Source organism: Sebastes umbrosus, chromosome 2 (assembly GCF_015220745.1).
Source record: "Sebastes umbrosus isolate fSebUmb1 chromosome 2, fSebUmb1.pri, whole genome shotgun sequence".
In the NCBI taxonomy this organism is placed as follows: domain Eukaryota; kingdom Metazoa; phylum Chordata; class Actinopteri; order Perciformes; family Sebastidae; genus Sebastes; species Sebastes umbrosus.
In genome coordinates, this window is record NC_051270.1 from 176,711 (window position 1) to 196,589 (window position 19,879).

General features: G+C 43.7%; 3 protein-coding genes across 3 annotated transcripts in view; 2 read left to right on the forward strand and 1 right to left on the reverse strand.

Annotated features, from left to right (window-relative positions):
• Window positions 1-11,744, reverse strand: part of LOC119477271 (transient receptor potential cation channel subfamily M member 1-like) — a 40,629-nt gene extending 28,885 nt beyond the window's left edge. Inside the window, exons 1-2 of the mRNA XM_037751265.1 lie at window positions 11,608-11,744; window positions 7,486-7,955 (exon numbers count right to left, since the gene is read on the reverse strand). Coding sequence (XP_037607193.1) covers window positions 7,486-7,569 — 84 coding nt within the window. The 5' untranslated portion in view covers window positions 7,570-7,955; window positions 11,608-11,744. The remainder of the gene's footprint in view (window positions 1-7,485; window positions 7,956-11,607) is intronic.
• Window positions 9,055-9,414, forward strand: LOC119478250 (vicilin-like seed storage protein At2g18540). The gene has a single exon (XM_037752857.1). It carries the CDS (start codon window positions 9,055-9,057, stop codon window positions 9,412-9,414), a length of 360 nt encoding a protein of 119 aa, XP_037608785.1.
• Window positions 11,745-15,951: 4,207 nt separating the features above from the next.
• Window positions 15,952-19,474, forward strand: LOC119478267. Its single transcript, XM_037752891.1, has 2 exons — window positions 15,952-17,210; window positions 17,251-19,474. Exons 1-2 carry the CDS (start codon window positions 15,952-15,954, stop codon window positions 19,322-19,324), a joined length of 3,333 nt encoding a protein of 1,110 aa, XP_037608819.1. The 3' UTR covers window positions 19,325-19,474.
• Window positions 19,475-19,879: the final 405 nt, after the last annotated feature.

Here is a 19,879-nt window from a genome sequence, read left to right on the forward strand (position 1 = left end):
GTCCATATGAACGCCCCCAGCAGCGACGACTCCGTCTGTACCTGAACCTCCAGACGTCTCGCTCGGTCCTAAAACTGGTCCCGACCGGGCCATCTCCGAGGACTGAGGACCAGGCTGATTTCTGAGGACCCGACTGCTCTCCGAGGACCCAACAGCTCTCTGGGACCCGGCTGCTCTCCGAAGACCCAACAGCTCTCCGAGGACCCAACAGCTCTCCTAGGACCCGGCTCAGTGTGCAGCGTTGGTGTAGCTCAGAGATGAGAAAGGAGTTGACTTCATGCAGCTGAGCGGGTTCATATGACGAGCATGTGAGGCAGCAGGGCTCTTTGTTGCAGCCGGTCTCATGACTCCGGTCCGAGGTAATCCTTCTGGGAGTCTCATGACCCGCCGAGTGTTTTCATTCACGGACGGAGCCGGGCCTCAACAAATCTGCTTTGAGAAATCCCCACAAACCTCCAGACAGCCAACAGCTCAACACGTCCTCCAGAGCTCATCTGATTTTTTAACAGAAACGTCTCAAAATGTTCACGTTGTCCATCCATCCATCTTCAACCGCTTATCCGGGATCGGGTCGCGGGGGCAACAGCTCCAGCAGGGGACCCCAAACTTCCCTTTCCCGGGCCACATTAACCAGCTCTGACTGGGGGATCCCGAGGCGTTCCCAGGCCAGAGTAGAGATATAATCTCTCCACCTAGTCCTGGGTCTTCCCCGTGGTCTCCTCCCAGCTGTTCACGTTGTATTCATTCATTTCACTGGTCGAGTGTATTCTAACTCCTGGAGGTTAAATGTTGTTTCAGTGAATTCTCAGTAATTCTGGTGGAGAACAAGAACTTTTCATTTTTGTTAGATTCGGTCCTGAATGAGTCCAGTTCTTATATCTATTTGCTAACTACATTTTAAAGTTAAATGAATCCATTGGATGCACTTTGAGAGCAAAATTAGTAACAATAAGAGCCAGATAAACTATTTTATGTTCTTAATTTGATCATAAACACATGGGTTGTATAGTAAATATCTAAAAGTGAAGCCAAAACATCTGGATCGCCAGCTGCTGGCTGTTAGTTTAGGAAGCGCTTGATTTGATCTGCAGCAGTTTTCTATGAGCAGAACATTTTAAACATCAATATCTCAGGCGATAAAGCCAAGTTCAAAATCCTGGTCTCATTTTGTCAACATGTTAGAGTTGAAGGTTTTTACATGAGGATATCTCTTTATACCACCCCATACATCAGAATATATGGTCAGCCATAAAAAAAAAGAAAAAAAGATTGCCATGTTTTTAGGAATAAAATGTTGTAAATGATATGTACAAACCTTCAGAATATAGTTTAAACATATCAACTAGTAGATATCACCGTTAAACTTCACCAGTTGAATACTGACATTAAGATAATTATTCTTTGTATTACGAGTTTTCTGAAATGTTATGTTTAAATATGCAAATGAGGCATTACCTAACGGTTGAAAGAATGGGAGGAATCTACAGAAGTAGTAAAATAAATGTTTCTTCCCACTATCCTGAAAGAAGACATGTTATGGAAGCAAAATCTCGAAATTGACCAGTGCATGAAAAAACAATGTTTTCTGTTTCGCGTTAAGATACGGTCACATGACCCCGGGGTTAAAGGTGCTGGGAATCTGGTGTGTGAATTTATTTTATTAATTTATTTATTTATTATTATCATCATTACTATTGTTATATTTATTCATCATTTAAAAAAAGAATCTATTATATATTTTTTATTTTGTAATTGTATTTATTTCTTTATTTATGTTTATTATTTGTATTATTATTATTACCTTTTTTTTCTCATTTTTTAAAAAATAATTTGTTCTTCAATTTACAGTTACTATCTGTTATATGCACATATTGTTTAATTTGTTGCAGTTCAGGTTGATATATAATTTTATAATTGTATTTATTTATTTATGTATTCATTATTATTGTTATTATTATTATTACTATTATTATTATTATTATTATTATTATTATTATAACCTTTTTTTCCTCTCATTTGTTTTTGAATAATTTGTTTTTCAATTTACAATTACTATCTGTTATACATTTATTTACATATTGTTTTATTTGTTGTGGTTTAGGTTGTTGTTGTCCTTTTTCTTAAGGAAACAATAATAAGCACAGACGATGTGATGTCACGTCTCTGGTGCAGGTAATCAATAAATATTGACGAGAGCGATCACGGACTGTAAACCGAGTATGAGAGCATCGCTACAGAGTGATCATGTAATAAATATGATGATTAAACACACGAGAATAATGACTTCCAAACAGAAGATGTAAAATATTAAAGGAGTTCGGAAAGTCATCGGCGTGCTTCATGTAATTCAACACCTCGACACTTCCACACATCCACCCTTCAACACTTCAACACATCAACACTTCAACGCATCAACACTTCCACACGTCAACACTTCCACACGTCAACACTTCCACACGTCAACACTTCAACACTAAAAGACATCAACACTTTCACACTTAAACACATCAACACATCCACACTTCCAAAATTCTACGCATCAACACATCAACACTTCAACGCGTCGATGCTTCAACGCATCAACGCATCAACGCTTCAACGCTTCAAGACATCAACGCTTCAACGCATCAACACATCAACACTTCAACACGTCGATGCTTCAACGAATCAACGCATCAACGCATCAACGCTTCAACGCATCAAGACATCAACACTTTCACACTTCAACACATCAACACTTCAACACATCCACCCTTCAACACTTCAAGACATCAACGCTTCAACACTTCAACGCATCAACACTTTCACACTTCAACACATCAACACTTCAACACATCCACCCTTCAACACTTCAACACATCCACCCCCATCAACACTCCAACACTCCAACACTTCAACACTTGCACCCATCAACACTTCAACAATTCCATCCATCAACACTTCAACATTTCCACCCATCAACACTTCAACACTTCCACCCATCAACACATCAACACTTCCAACCCTCAACACTTCAACACATCAACACTTCCACCCATCAACACTTCAACACTTCCAACCCTCAACACTTCAACACTTCCACCCATCAACACTTCGACACTTCCACCCATCAACACTTCAACCCATCAACACTTCCACCCATCAACACTTCAACACTTCCACCCCCTCAACACTCCAACACTCCAACACTTGCAACCATCAACACTTCAACAATTCCATCCATCAACACTTCAACCCATCAACACTTCAACACTTCCACCCATCAACACATCAACACTTCCATCCATCAACACTTCCAACCCTCAACACTTCAACACTTCCAACCCTCAACACTTCAACACTTCTACCCATCAACACTTCCACACTTCCACCCATCAACACATCAACACTTCCATCCATCAACACTTCCAACCCTCAACACTTCAACACTTCCAACCCTCAACACTTCAACACTTCTACCCATCAACACTTCAACCCATCAACACTTCAACACTTCCACCATCAACACTTCAACACTTCCACCCATCAACACTTCAACACTTCCACCCATCAACACTTCCATCCATCACAATTCAACACTTCCACCCATCAACACTTCAACACTTCCATCCATCACAATTCAACACTTCAACCCATCAACACTTCAACACTTCCACCATCAACACTTCAACACTTCCACCATCAACACTTCAACACTTCCACCCATCAACACATCAACACTTCCAACCCTCAACACTTCAACACTTCCACCCATCAACACTTCAACACATCAACACTTCCAACCCTCAACACTTCAACACTTCCACCCATCAACACTTCCACACTTCCACCCATCAACACTTTCACCATCAACACTTCCACACTTCCACCCATCAACACTTCAACCCATCAACACTTCCACCCATCAACACTTCAACACTTCCACCCCCTCAACACTCCAACACTCCAACACTTGCACCCATCAACACTTCAACAATTCCATCCATCAACACTTCAACCCATCAACACTTCAACACTTCCACCCATCAACACTCCAACACTCCAACACTTGCACCCATCAACACTTCAACAATTCCATCCATCAACACTTCAACCCATCAACACTTCCAACCCTCAACACTTCAACACTTCCAACCCTCAACACTTCAACACTTCTACCCATCAACACTTCAACCCATCAACACTTCAACACTTCCACCATCAACACTTCAACACTTCCACCCATCAACACTTCAACACTTCCACCCATCAACACTTCCATCCATCACAATTCAACACTTCCACCCATCAACACTTCAACACTTCCATCCATCACAATTCAACACTTCAACCCATCAACACTTCAACACTTCCACCATCAACACTTCAACACTTCCACCATCAACACTTCAACACTTCCACCCATCAACACATCAACACTTCCATCCATCACAATTCAACACTTCCACCCATCAACACTTCCATCCATCACAATTCAACACTTCCACCCATCAACACATCAACACTTCCATCCATCAACACTTCCAACCCTCAACACTTCAACACTTCCACCCATCAACACTTCCACACTTCCACCCATCAACACTTTCACCATCAACACTTCCACACTTCCACCCATCAACACTTCAACCCATCAACACTTCAACACTTCCACCCCCTCAACACTCCAACACTCCAACACTTGCACCCATCAACACTTCAACAATTCCATCCATCAACACTTCAACCCATCAACACTTCAACACTTCCACCCATCAACACATCAACACTTCCATCCATCAACACTTCCAACCCTCAACACTTCAACACTTCCAACCCTCAACACTTCAACACTTCTACCCATCAACACTTCCACACTTCCACCCATCAACACTTCAACACTTCCACCCATCAACACATCAACACTTCCATCCATCAACACTTCCAACCCTCAACACTTCAACACTTCCAACCCTCAACACTTCAACACTTCTACCCATCAACACTTCAACCCATCAACACTTCAACACTTCCACCATCAACACTTCAACACTTCCACCCATCAACACTTCAACACTTCCACCCATCAACACTTCCATCCATCACAATTCAACACTTCCACCCATCAACACTTCAACACTTCCATCCATCACAATTCAACACTTCAACCCATCAACACTTCAACACTTCCACCATCAACACTTCAACACTTCCACCCATCAACACATCAACACTTCCATCCATCACAATTCAACATTTCCACCCATCAACACTTCCACCCATCACAATTCAACACTTCAACCCATCAACACTTCCACCATCAACACTTCAACAATTCGTAGACGTGAAGCGTGTGTTGTTGTAAATGAGCTGAATGGAAACACGGCGACAGATTAAAGACGACTCAACAGTGAACAGAGAGTGTGAGTGAGGCCAGCAGGATTTTGGATTATCAGGATTATTAAATGAGATTAATGTTGAGAGGAACAACTTGTTTGCGTAATGAGCCGTTATATCACAGGCTTTTATTTTTTTACAGAGACAGGAAGTGGACCTGAAGCTCCCAACCAATCAGAGAGGACGAGAGTCTGGACCCAGTTTGGCTCGATACAGCAACGCGATCATTTAACAGGCTAACGGTGACGGTGTGAGTTGACTTTACAGATGTTTATAGCATTGATGTGTGTTGCTCATGTTTCTGGTCAGATCATTATTGATAAATGTGTCCGATGAAGATGATGAAGAGGAGGATGTTTCAGCTCTGCAGCGGGATTATTGATCCCCGGATCAGTTCATAACTGATAGTAACTCGGAGTGAAGAGAGGAAACTGAGTTCAGTCACATGTTCGTCTGAGAGGAGAAACAACTGATCGTGTTTGTGGAGCAAAATCACATGAAGTCAATTATTAACCCCGAAGTGGTCACATGATCTGAGGAAGAGGAGGAGGAGGAGGAGGAGGAGGAAGAGGAGGAGGAGGAGGAAGAGGAAGAGGAGGAGGAAGAGGAGGAGGAGGAGGAGGAGGAGGAGGAGGAGGAAGAGGAGGAGGAGGCAGAGAGGAGGAGGGAGAGGAGGAGGAAGAGGAGGAGGAGGAGGAGGGTCAAATAACCCCCCAAACTGGTCAGATCACATGATCTGAGGAGGAGGAGGAGAAGAAGAAAGAAGAAGAAGAAGAAGGAGGGAGAGGAGGAGAAAGAAGAAAGAAGAAGAAGAAGGAAAAAGGAGAATGAAAAGAAGAAGAAGGAGGAAGAAGGAGGAGGAGGAGGAAGAGGAGGAGAAAGAAGAAGAAGGAAGAGGAGGAAGGAGGAAGACGAGAAAGAGGAGAAATAAGAAGGAAGAAGAAGAAGAAGAAGAAGGAGAGAACCAGAGTAGACTGTGAACCAGAGTAGAACTAGATCTATACTAGACCCCACAGACACGAGACATTGATGGTTTCAGTGATGGAACCACGTTCAGAACGTTATTCTGCATCATTTTAGACTTTTAATATTAATATCAGAGTATCAGATCAAATCCAGCTGAGCTCAGACTCCTTCAGGAGCCCACAGACTGCTGACTGACCCGGTTCAGGCTGGTCACAGAGAGACCGACTAACAGTAAAGCACCGTAATTCATATATATACAGTAGATATATATATATGCGTATATATATATCCCACAAAATCAACTCGGATGTGATCTACATAATCATGAACCAGGAAGTACCGATATTGCAGCGTGATCACTCAGGTCGCGGTTGACGATCGGACCGTACAGCGTGATCACTCAGGTCGCGGTTGACGATCGGACCGTACAGCGTGATCACTCAGGTCACGGTTGACGATCGGACCGTACAGTGTGATCACTCAGGTCGCGGTTGAAGATCGGACCGTACAGCGTGATCACTCAGGTCGCGGTTGACGATCGGACCGTACAGCGTGATCACTCAGGTCGCGGTTGACGATCGGACCGTACAGCGTGATCACTCAGGTCGCGGTTGACGATCGGACCGTACAGCGTGATCACTCAGGTCGCGGTTGACGATCGGACCGTACAGCGTGATCACTCAAGTCGTGAGCTTTGGCTTTACATCGCAAACGATCTAAATCGTACAGTAGGAGTAGGACATCTCTAAAACTGACAGTGTATGCCCAGCTTTAGTAGTTTCCTGTAATTGGGACGTGTTGCTGGACATTCGTAGGAGAACGCACAAAAAATGAGGAGCAACTTTTTTTCTTTTTTAATCATAGGAGCCGTTGTAGGAGGACACGTAGCGGTGTTACACTGTAGGAGGAGGAAACATTACAGATGTGTCTTAAGACGACGGATGCATTTACACCTTTACACATCTGGAATGAGTCTCAAACCTCCTCCAGAGGTTTCAGTCTGTCTGTCTTGAATGCGTTTACACTGAACTGTTTTCACATCTGATCTGACACATGACATATGAAGTGACTCTGGATCTGTGGACACTTTGTGATTTCTGCTAGAATCGTAAATAAAGTTTTGAGGGTTTGAACCCGTCTTACCCTCTGTGATGCGGACGATGCGCTGCGTTTGATGGACGAACGTTTGAACGATCCGTTAGTTCCTCTCCTCCCTCTGCTGTCCATGGTAGAGTTCAGCTGTCCTCCACCTTCATCCTCTGTCTCCTATCTCCTCTGTCTCGTCCCTGTGGACTTCCTGTTGTCCAGCTTTCACTGGTGTGATGCGTTCAGGCGTCTCTTGGTGGTATTAGATAGACATAGACCCCGTCTTCTCTCTCCCTCCATCTCCTGTCTCTTGTCTCTTGTCTCTTGTCTCCTGTCTCCTGTCTCCTGTGGCCCAGCCTGCAGTGGTGTGATGCGTTCAGGCGTCTCTCGGTGGGATGGGATGTGACAGGCGGAGACCCCGTCCTCTCTCCCCCCCTGTAATCAGGATTAGTGGACGCCGCTGAGGACGGAGGGCGGTGCTCTTTAATGGATGGAGATTTAATAAATGGTGATTGGAGGTAAATCCACTTTAGGACGACAGAGAGCAGAGAAACAGAGATTCACGATTCATTGAAATACAGCTGCATTATAATAATTATAATAATAAAAGATGAGCAGCTCTGATGTCACGTTGAGAGACAACACTGAAATATCACTGAGTTCATCTCAACAGGTCTGGGATTAACTTTATATTGATTTGTAATTTAAAATAAAGACATGAAGACGCTGGAGAAGAAGAAAAAGAAGAAAAAGAAGAAGAAAAAGAAAAAGAAAAAGAAGAGGCAAAGACGTCAGAGAAGAAGAGGCAAAGACGTCGAAGAAGAAAAAGAGGCGGAAGACGTCAGAGAAGAAGAAGAGACAAAGACGTCAGAGAAGAAGTGGAAGACGTCAGAGAAGAAGAAGAGACGAAGACGTCGGAGAAGAAGAAGAGGCAAAGACGTCAGAGAAGAAGAGGCAAAGACGTCGAAGAAGAAAAAGAGGCGGAAGACGTCAGAGAAGAAGAAAAGGCAAATACGTTGGAAAGAAGAACAGATGACGACTCCGGAGAAGATGAAGAGGCAAAGACGTCAGAGAAGAAGAGACAAAGACGTCAGAGAAGAAATGGACGACGTCAGAGAAGAAGAAGAGGCGAAGACGTCAGAGAAGAAGAAGAGACAAAGAAGTCGGAGAAAAAGAAGAGACAAAGATGTCGGAGAAGAAGAAGAGGAGTAGACGTCGGAGAAAAAACAGGAGAAGACGTCAGAGAAGAAAAAGAGTAGACGTCAGAGAAGAAGAAGAGACAAAGAAGTCAAAGAAGAAGAAGAGACAAAGAAGTCGGAGAAGAAGAGACGAAGACGTCAGAGAAGAAGAAGAGGAGAAGACGCGGAGGCAAAGACGTCGGAGAAGAAAAAGAGGTGGAAGATGTCAGAAAAGAAGAAGAGACAAAGATGTCGGAGAAGAAGAAGAGGCAAAGACATCAGAGAAGAAGAGGCAAAGACATCAGAGAAGAAGAGACGAAGACATCAGAGAAGAAGAAGAGACGAAAAAGTCGGAGAAGAAGAAGAGGAGAAGACGTCAGAGAAGAAGAGACGAAGACATCAGAGAAGAAGAAGAGACGAAAAAGTCGGAGAAGAAGAAGAGGAGAAGATGTCGGAGAAAAAAACGAGGAAAAGACGTCATAGAAGAAGAAAACGCAAAGACATCAGAGAAGAAGAAGAGACAAAAAAGTCGGAGAAAAAGAAGAGACGGAAAAGTCGGAGAAGAAGAAGAGACGAAGATGTCGGAGAAGAAGAAGAGGAGAAGACGTCAGAGAAGAAGAGACGAAGATGTCTGAGAAAAAGAAGAGGAAAAGACGTCGGAGGAGAAAGAGCCGAAGACGTCGGAGGAGAAAGAGCCGAAGACGTCGGAGAAGAAGAGGCGACGACGTCACGGCGAAGGCGTCGGAGGAGAAGAGGCGAAGACATTGGAGGAGAAGAGACGAAGACGTCTGAGGAGAAGACGTTTTAAAGGACGTATATAACAAAGAAGTGAAAGCCAACCGTTGGTTCTACGTCAACGTCGGCTCCCAGCAGCAGAGCAGCACTCCGCCATTTTGGACTGAAAGAGACGACCAGACGCCAGTAAAACGTCCTCCTACAAAGAGACGTACTAAAGTAAAACCAAATTATTTCTATTGTATTGTCAGATTCTACTGAAACGGCCTGTGATGAACAATAAACTCTTTGGACATTTCTGTGTGTCGTTGTGCACCAGCATAACGACAATAAAGTTGAACTGAATGAATCCAGGTACGGTCCTCATAAATACAGTGATGTGAAAACGTGTTCTTTATTTGATTGCTGAATTTAATATGAAATAAATGTGATTGAATGTTGGACTGTAGATTATTAATGAAGCTGCAGGATTAAAGTGATACTCAGCTGTAATCACACAACACTGTTATATGAGTCAGATTATAAACCGTCGGGATTACAGTAGCAGTTGAGGGGTTAATGCCTGGCTCAAAGGCCCTTCTCTCTCTATAGTTCTGAGGGGAATTCAGTTCCTAACACTGCAGGTCCGTCTGCGTTCTTTTCAGTTTTATTTCAAATATAGATGTCCACTCAGCTGTTAGCAGAAAGCAGTGACGAAGGTTAGCACAGTGAGCTAATCCATCAGGTTATGAATAATGTGAACGCTAGCACTAGCCGAGTCAACGTGAGCTGTGTAAAAATAACTGAATGGGTTAGTTCAGATTTTCTGAAGTGGGGTTGAGTGAATACTCTCGTGTTCTGAGAGGTCAAATGACTGTTTTTGTGAATGGAGTCTGGTGGCTTTGAAGAGAGCGATATAACGGCTTCAGTTCCCCGTCAGTGAAGGGCTGTCTGACGGCGAGGTGAAGCTGCTGTGATAAACTAAATGTTGGAGAGGACAAACGGTCATGTCCATGTTCAAAGGGGTCCCTTGACCTCTGACCTCCAGATCAGTGAATGTAAATGGGTTCTCTGGGTACCCACGAGTCTCCCCTTTACAGACATGCCCACTTTATGATAATCACATGCAGTTTGGGGCAAGTCATAGTCAAGTCAGCACACTGACACACTGACAGCTGTTGTTGCCTGTTGGGCTGCAGTTTGCCATGTTATGATTGGAGCATATTGTTTTATGCTGAATGCAGTACCTGTGAGGGTTTCTGGATCAATATCTGTCATTGATCTGTGTTGTTCATTGATTTACAATAATAAATATATACATACATTTACATAAAGCAGCATATTTGTCCACTCCCATGTTGATAAGAGGATTAAATTCTGGACTGATCTCCTTTAAGGTTCATTTAGAACTGATAATACATGTGAGATTAATTTGCGATTAATGGGAATGACCATCATATTCTTTTATCATAATGTTCTAAACCCTTTCACAATTTAGTTTAATTAATTAATTAATTAATTAATTAATTAATTAATTAATTAAACCACCAAGCCGGCGCAGAATCGATCACCGGCGATCACCGCGCAATGCATGCTGGTTAGATTTGTGTCCGACTTGATGCCGACTTGCTCTGACGTCGTGACCACGTGGGCAACGACGACCTCACGAGATCGAGGCGGCGGGCCGCAGTTTTTAAAGCCAGGTGCCGCAGCTGCTCTCCACCGACTGCAAGACCCAGGGGCATGATGGGAAACGCCTGGCTGTCGCCTGATCAAAGAGCTGATTGGCTCTCAGTTTTGACAGCGAACACCACGTGTTGTAGAAAGTCACAACTTTCTGTGTAATATATCTAACGCTAGATTATAGGATATTAGTCTCATGTTGTGCAATGAAGGTTTCATCTGTTAACAAACACGTCTGGTGTGGTTGATAATAATAATGATAATAAAGGATAGAATCCAACGCCGGATACATTTCTGATCTAACAGGAAGTAACTATCTCTGTGACTTCCTGTAAATTCTTTGAAGGCTGCTGGGAACTGTCCGACCGCAGCTTGTAGTCTGGGCAGAAAACCATTTTAAAATATAAAAGACAACCCGTCAAAACACACACGGCCACATATCAGCCAGTGGAGCACATACAGTAGATATATATGGTCATGTGGTTTTGGTCGCCCAGTAGAGGACATGGGTGACGCTATATTGGGTCCACAGACAGGAGAAGTGCATCTGAGGGACTTTGAAAACACTTTAACTAACTCGAGTAAAGAAGTTAAAGCAACTCACCTGGTACACCTGAACCACCTGAACCACCTGAAGCACCTGAAGCACTTTCATTATTCTCTTTATATGAAACACCTGCATCCAGCCTCATCACTTCACCTGATGTTTACTGTTTAAATACATGTTCTTCTGGACTGAAACAGACCAGCAGCTTAAATACTCCCTTCAACCTGGAGCACATGTTGATCTCAGCCAGGACCAAACTTCACTCAGGTGTGTCTGGCTCTAAACACCTGACACAGGTGGGTGACAGGAAGTGACATTAATCATCAAACATCAACAGTTCAAACACGAAATACATCAACATCCATTGTTTTCTGTGTGAACGCTTTAAACATGACTCATCTTAATCAACATGATATCTTCAAGTAAATCTCCTCCCCCCCCCATATTTGGTCTATCCCATGACATCATCAATGACATCACCAACAGGGTAAAAGCAGGAAGTGTCAGAAGGTCAGAAAAAGATAAAATCAACTGATAAAATGCTGATTCAGAGTTTTTTTGTGACACAGACTGAAGAACAAACCTGCTAATTATGATGAATGTTGTTATATAGTGATGTTATTATGATGAATGTTGTTATGTAGTGATGTTATTATGATGAATGTTGTTATATAGTGATGTTATTATGATGAATGTTGTTATATAGTGATGTTATTATGATGAATGTTGTTATATAGTGATGTTATTATGATCAATGTTGTTATATAGTGATGTTATTATGATGAATGTTGTTATATAGTGATGTTATTATGATGAATGTTGTTATGTAGTGATGTTATTATGATCACTGTTGTTATATAGTGATGTTATTATGATGAATGTTGTTATATAGTGATGTTATTATGATGAATGTTGTTATGTAGTGATGTTATTATGATGAATGTTGTTATATAGTGATGTTATTATGATGAATGTTGTTATATAGTGATGTTATTATGATGAATGTCGTTATGTAGTGATGTTATTATGATGAATGTTGTTATATAGTGATGTTATTATGATGAATGTTGTTATGTAGTGATGTTATTATGATCAATGTCTTTATATAGTGATGTTATTATGATGAATGTTGTTATATAGTGATGTTATTATGATGAATGTCGTTATGTAGTGATGTTATTATGATGAATATTGTTATGTAGTGATGTTATTATGATCAATGTCTTTATATAGTGATGTTATTATGATGAATGTTGTTATATAGTGATGTTATTATGATGAATGTTGTTATATAGTGATGTTATTATGATGAATGTTGTTATGTAGTGATGTTATTATGATCAATGTCTTTATATAGTGATGTTATTATGATGAATGTTGTTATATAGTGATGTTATTATGATGAATGTCGTTATGTAGTGATGTTATTATGATGAATGTTGTTATATAGTGATGTTATTATGATGAATGTTGTTATGTAGTGATGTTATTATGATCAATGTCTTTATATAGTGATGTTATTATGATCAATGTCTTTATATAGTGATGTTATTATGATGAATGTTGTTATATAGTGATGTTATTATGATGAATGTTGTTATGTAGTGATGTTATTATGATGAATGTTGTTATATAGTGATGTTATTATGATGAATGTTGTTATATAGTGATGTTATTATGATGAATGTTGTTATATAGTGATGTTATTATGATGAATGTTGTTATGTAGTGATGTTATTATGATGAATGTTGTTATATAGTGATGTTATTATGATGAATGTTGTTATGTAGTGATGTTATTATGATGAATGTTGTTATATAGTGATGTTATTATGATGAATGTTGTTATATAGTGATGTTATTATGATGAATGTTGTTATGTAGTGATGTTATTATGATGAATGTTGTTATATAGTGATGTTATTATGATGAATGTTGTTATATAGTGATGTTATTATGATGAATGTTGTTATATAGTGATGCTATTATGATGAATGTTGTTATGTAGTGATGTTATTATGATGAATGTTGTTATATAGTGATGTTATTATGAGAAGTGACAGAAGAAGTCTGATGAAGCTCGACCACACCTCTCTGATTTTAATAGTTTGAGTCTCATTTGTGTCTAATAAAAGTCCAAGAAGCTGGCATGTTATTTATCAAATCTGTAATAGTTTTGATCAGATCTTGAAGTAGAAGAAAATAAGTGCTAGTACTCCCATTCTTCACATGTTGGCATGTGTATCGGCTGGTATCAGCAATCATTACTGTCTGAATTTCTCAAAAGATACTAGGAGATATATTGTCTTTGAGGGTCCTTCCCCAAGAAAATTTGACTTAACACTGCATTGAAAATGCAATTTCACATCATTTTGGACCATTATTATTACTATTGAAAACACCCTGAAAGCTCAAAAGAGAAAACTTGCTAGAGTTGATTAATTATTTTATTATTTACACGTCACAGCCTTCGTCTGAACATTTCATTTGAATGTTTGTCCTGTTAATTTATTTACGTTGTCACGGTTGTTACGTTATTATTTTGCCAAACCATGATATTTTTCTAACATTAACTAAGCAGATTTGTTGCCTAAACCTAACCGTTTCACAACTTTAACCATGTGTCATTGTGTGTTTCTGCAACGCGATACGAGAAATGTATTTATGAAACGTCGACATTCAACATGTCCCGTGGTTTGCAGAAACGTACAATAGTATCATTTTTCCTGGCGACTGGGTTGAGATGTTATTGTGGTGCAACATGTAACAACATAAAACTCATGATTATGACTTTGTGAGGCGAAATGACATGTATGGATTTAAAAGAATCATCCAACCGTATCACAGTGTGGTACAGGAAGTACTCTGCCTCTGCCTGGAGGACATTGTGAAGGAGGGGAAACCTCCGATGAACACAAACCATCGTAACACCAAATTCACACCAGGCAGTGTGACTGGATGGCATGTTCATGTGTTTTCGGTGGGAAGAAATGCTTTGTAACACAGGTCAACATGTCACAGGAGTCACAGGATGCATTTACTGAATGGCTGCAGCTATTCTCTGGCCACAACTTGCTGAGCTCAGGAGCAACCGCTGCAGCTTTTCATAGACGTCGCCTGGCAGCTCGCCGCAGGCCGCACTTCGCCACTGCTCTGCTGTGAATTTGGTGTAAGCGCCCGGACACACCAGGAACGTCAGGAGCACGCGGCGGCTGCATCGCGTGGTGGCTGCATGATACATCCATGATACTCCGCTTCATTTCTTTATAAATATCATTTATATTTATTTTAGACAGAGAAAGGTTAAGTAACGTGTGGTAATTTTTAAATAATAGTAATAATCCACAATCAAAACTCTGTACTATATTCATTCATGGAGCTCTCCAAGTCACTGCATGTTCTACAACACTGTCATGCAAATATTTCAGAATAAAAGCCTTGTGTTAACAAATGAAGGAATTCTGTCCACAGAAAAAACGCTCGAGGGCTTTTATTTTGAAATGAAAGCAGGAAGTGTTGATTTAAACCCCGTACTTTATCAATTCATGGAGCTCTCTAAGTCACTGCAAGTTCCACAGCACTGACTGCTCATATTTCAGAATAAAAGCCTTGTGTTTTAACAAATGAAGGAATTCTATCCAAGGGCTTTTATTTTAAAATTAAAGCAGGAAGTGTTGATTTAAAAATAAATCTTTATTTTTTTTCATCTCCGTAACATATTCTACAGATCGACATCGAAACTGTATTAATGTAGCTGATATCATGTCAATACAGTCAATAGATCACCTTCACTGTCTGTTGTTGCTGTGAGACGACGTGTGCGGCTCGCGGCAAAAATAAGCGAGACCTCAAATCTCTATAAGAAAAATGTAGTCTCATAAATAAGTCTAATTAAGTATACTAAACTATCAATTAGGAACTTATTATGATTAATTAAATGAATAACTATAACCATAAATCACCATATCGATAGCAAGTTACAGTTTAAGGAATGTATTTCTCAAGATAGCAGAGGTTGGCATTATTCACTCTTGTACAACATTAAACATTTATTTACAAGATGATAAAGGTTTAAAACACAATATTAATCTAACTAAATAACTAAACTAAACAAACCAAAAAGAGTGTGTGCATGTGTGTGTGTGTGTGTGTGTGTCACAAAGCTAGTGTCTAGTTACTGAGACAGTTTGCTGTTAAGCAAATTGATGTAATTTTTTTTCTCTCTGTTACTAGAGAGTGCTTTCACTCCAGTGTAACCAATGATTTGCATAACTAAGTAAACACATTATATTAGTAAGATAAATACATTATTTAATTAAATATAAGAGTATAAAATTAATACTAAGAATTATTATAAATATCAGCAGCACCATGTTAGGTGAGCATGTTTGCCATGCCTGCATGGCTCCACTGCTAGCTACTGATGGCCATGATGAATGCCCCACATGCCTCGGTGTTGTACACCTGAGGGAGGGGCTGTCCGACAGTCAGTGCATGAATTGTAGTTTTATGCCACGGGAGCTGAAGATAGCTCGATTAGCTGAGCTAGAAGAGCAGCTCGAGTTCCAGTTGCCCCTATCGGGTGTACCTTCAAATGCACGGAGTGGGCGGAGACGCGCCCCACCTAAGGGGGCCCCACCTACAAAAAAGGCACGGAAAGTGGACTGTTTGGCAACTAAGGTCGACACGCTAACATCAGAGTTTGCTGAGATTAAAGCGCTGCTCCTTAACCTTCAGCCAGGCAGGGTGAACGCAACCCAGAATGACAGCCCGCAGGCTATGACACCTACCCCACCGGGATGGGATGAGGATGCCCTGTCTACGAGGGCTTCCTGTAGCCAGTTCTGTGAGGACCGGCCTGGACAGGGAGAGCTAGTAGCCTCCTCCCACGCTTCTGACACCTGTTCCCAGCAGTCAGGAAGTGGGTCCAGGGCAGGCTCAGAGTCTGCTCCAGCGACAGTTAAGCCAGTGGTCTGTATGGCTCTGGCACGCTTAGGCTTGGATGAGGCCCCGACTGCGGGCACCTCATCCAGTGCATTTTTTAGGTGGGCCCCGCCCCTGGCGGGTTTCTCTGTTCCACCCTCCCAGCCATACATTGAGGAGCTCCACAAATGCTGGCCAGACCCGAAATCGCTTTCCCACCACACCACTGACGGCAGGGCCTTAGCTTCAATGCAGAATGCTGACACTTACGGACTGGGTAAGATGCCAGCAGTGGAGCCATCTATTGCCGCCCTTATTGTGTCTCCCAATGAGGTCTTGACGCCTGATGCTCGCTGTCCCAGGCCCCAGTGTCGCATCACAGGCGACTTTCTAGTCAAGGCTTATGAAACAGCGGCACGCATGGGCCGTCTTGGAAACTCTCTTTCCCACCTGATACTATCCTTGTCCCAGTCCCTGCAAGCTGCTGGCATGGATGCTTCCGTCCAGAGCCTCAGTGATGCATCCCTGCAGGCGTTCGGTCTTATCACAAGGGAGCTTGGCAGACTAACGTCGACCCTTACGCTGACTTGCCGGCAGGTATGGCTGGCCCAATCTCCGCTTTCGGAGCCGGGCCGGAGAGCCCTCCGCACTCTCCCCGTGGTTCCGGGGGAGCTGTTTGGCCCAGCAGCACAGCAGGCCTTGGAGCGGGGAATCCAGGCGAACCAGACTCGGCAGCAGTTTGCTAGCTTCCGGGAACCTACGCCTTTATTGCGACAGCGGCCCCCACAGGGTGGTGGTACCAGTCGCCCTCGGCTTCCAGCTCGTCCTGATACGTACCCGAGGACCTCGCAGGCTCCGGCACGGCCGGTGCCTCAAGCGAGAAGGGGTCGGGGGTCAGGGTATCGCCCCCCCAGGTACCCAAAGGGCCAGAGGGGAAGATCCTGATGCCCCGGGGCCGGCAGTCGGACGCTTCTCCCAGCAGCAACTCAGCTGCTGGGAAAGCAGCACTTCAGACCCTTGGGTGGTGGCTACGCTTTCCCAAGGGTACAATCTCCAATTCCGACGCCGGCCCCCAGTTTTCAGTGGGATCAGACTGACCACGGTCAGAGATCCCACAAAGTCCCAGGCACTCAGACAAGAAATATCCACCCTCCTGGGGAAGGGTGCCATCGAAGAGCTGGGGCAAGAGACACAGCAAGGTGGGTTTTACTCAGTTTATTTTCTGATTCCAAAGAGAGAGGGTGGGTTTCGCCCTATACTGGACTTACGAGGGCTGAACACATTTCTGAAGGTGTTGCCCTTCCACATGCTGAGTACAGCAGATGTGCTCCAAAACGTGACACGGCACAGTTGGTTCACATCCATCGATTTGAAGGACGCATACTTTCACGTCCCAATAGCACTATCTCACAGGCAGTACCTGTGCTTCGCATTCGAAGGCAAGGCCTTCCAATTCAAGGTGCTCCCATTTGGTCTTTCCCTTGCCCCACGGGTCTTCACAAGGTGCATGAGGGCGGCACTCGCCCCGATGCAGGCCAGGGGTATGCTTATCCTCCCATACCTGGACGATTGGCTAATTTGTGCTCTGACCAGGGAACAGGCAGAGCGGGACACTGCGTCCCTTCTGCATCACGTGACGAGGTTGGGCCTTACCGTCAACCATGCCAAGAGTTGTCTCATACCCAGCCAAAGGGTAGTGTTCATTGGTTTAACTCTGGACTCCCGCCATATGCTGGCCTTCCCAACACCAAGACGAGTAAACGCCATACTCCAGCTCCTCCTCCGGTTCCGGAAGAACAGGAGGTTGAGTTACAGCCTGTTTCTCAGGCTGTTAGGTATGTTAACGTCAGTAACATCAGTAGTGCCACTGGGCCTCCTGTACTTACGGCCATTCCAAATTTGGATCAATTGTCTCCAATTAGATCCAAAGTCCCACAGATCCAAGAGAGTCAGGGTGTCCAGCCGATGCCTCCTTGCATTGCGGCCATGGAGAGCCGGGGCATATCTGGCCAGGGGCATCTCATTGGGTTCGATTCCCTCACGTCGCGAGGTGGTGGTGACCGATGCTTCGCCCTCCGGCTGGGGGGCAGTATGGCAGCACAGAGCGATAAGGGGGCTCTGGACAGCACAGGAAGCGGCGGAGCACATAAATGTGCTCGAGCTCCGTGCTATATATTTGGCACTTCGCAAATTCCTACCACATTTGAGAGGCAGGCATGTTGTTGTACGGTCCGACAACAAGTCAGCTGTCTACCATGTAAACCGGCAAGGGGGCACCAGATCAACCCGGTTGCTACAGGTGACACGGAGACTTCTGGTATGGGCTTTCCCTTGTTTTTCCAGCCTCAGGGCCATGTATCTGCCAGGGCCACAGAATGTGGTGGCAGACTTTCTCTCCCGCCAGAAACCCCCCGCGGGCGAGTGGAGGCTCCACCCAGAGGTGGTAGAGGAGATATGGCGCAAATATGGCGCAGCAGAGGACCTGTTTGCCTCAGAAGCCTCAACGCACTGCCCTCTTTGGTTCTCCCTGACGGAGACAGCAAGCCCGTTGGGACAGGATGCCCTGGCACACCCATGGCCAGATTGCCTCCTCTATGCCTTCCCACCATTCCCACTGATAGCAGTAACGCTACACAGAATACAGCACGGCAACAACAGACTCCTGTTGGTCGCCCCAAACTGGCCGGGGAGACCCTGGTTTCCGGGGATGCACAGGCTTCTGGACGGAGTTCCATGGTGCCTGCCCAAGAGGCAAGACTTGCTCTCACAGCTGGGGGGCCGCATCTGGCATCCGAACCCGGATCGCCTACAGCTTTGGGTATGGCCCCTGAGGAGCCGGACCCACTCCTAAGGGTATGTGACCAGGCGGTAATTCAAACCATTTCTGACTCAAGAGCACCCTCCACCAGGGCACTGTATGCCAACAGGTGGAAAATATTCTCAGAGTGGTGTAAAGTTCATGAGGAGATACCTCAGAGTGCCTCTGTGCCAATAATACTGAGATTTTTGCAGTCTTTGCTGGAGAAAAAACTCTCTCCTTCTACCTTGAAGGTCTATGTAGCTGCTATTTCAGCCGGGCATGTCAGAGTGGATAACCAGACCGTGGGGTCTCACACTCTGGTGACCCGATTTCTTAAAGGAGCCCAGCGGCGGAACCCCCCGCAGGCTGTCAAGGTTCCCTCGTGGGAACTGCCTCTGGTGCTAGAAGCCCTTTGTCTCCCCCCCTTCGAGCCTCTGGATCAGTCGGGGCTGGAGTGATCTTCAGTAAAGGTTGCTTTCCTTTTGGCGATGGCATCAGCAAAACGTGTGAGTGAACTTCACGCCTTGTCAGTGAGTGGAACGTGTATTCGCTGGAACTCGGATGGCACAGGGGTAGCACTTTGGCCTAACCCATCATTTTTCCCGA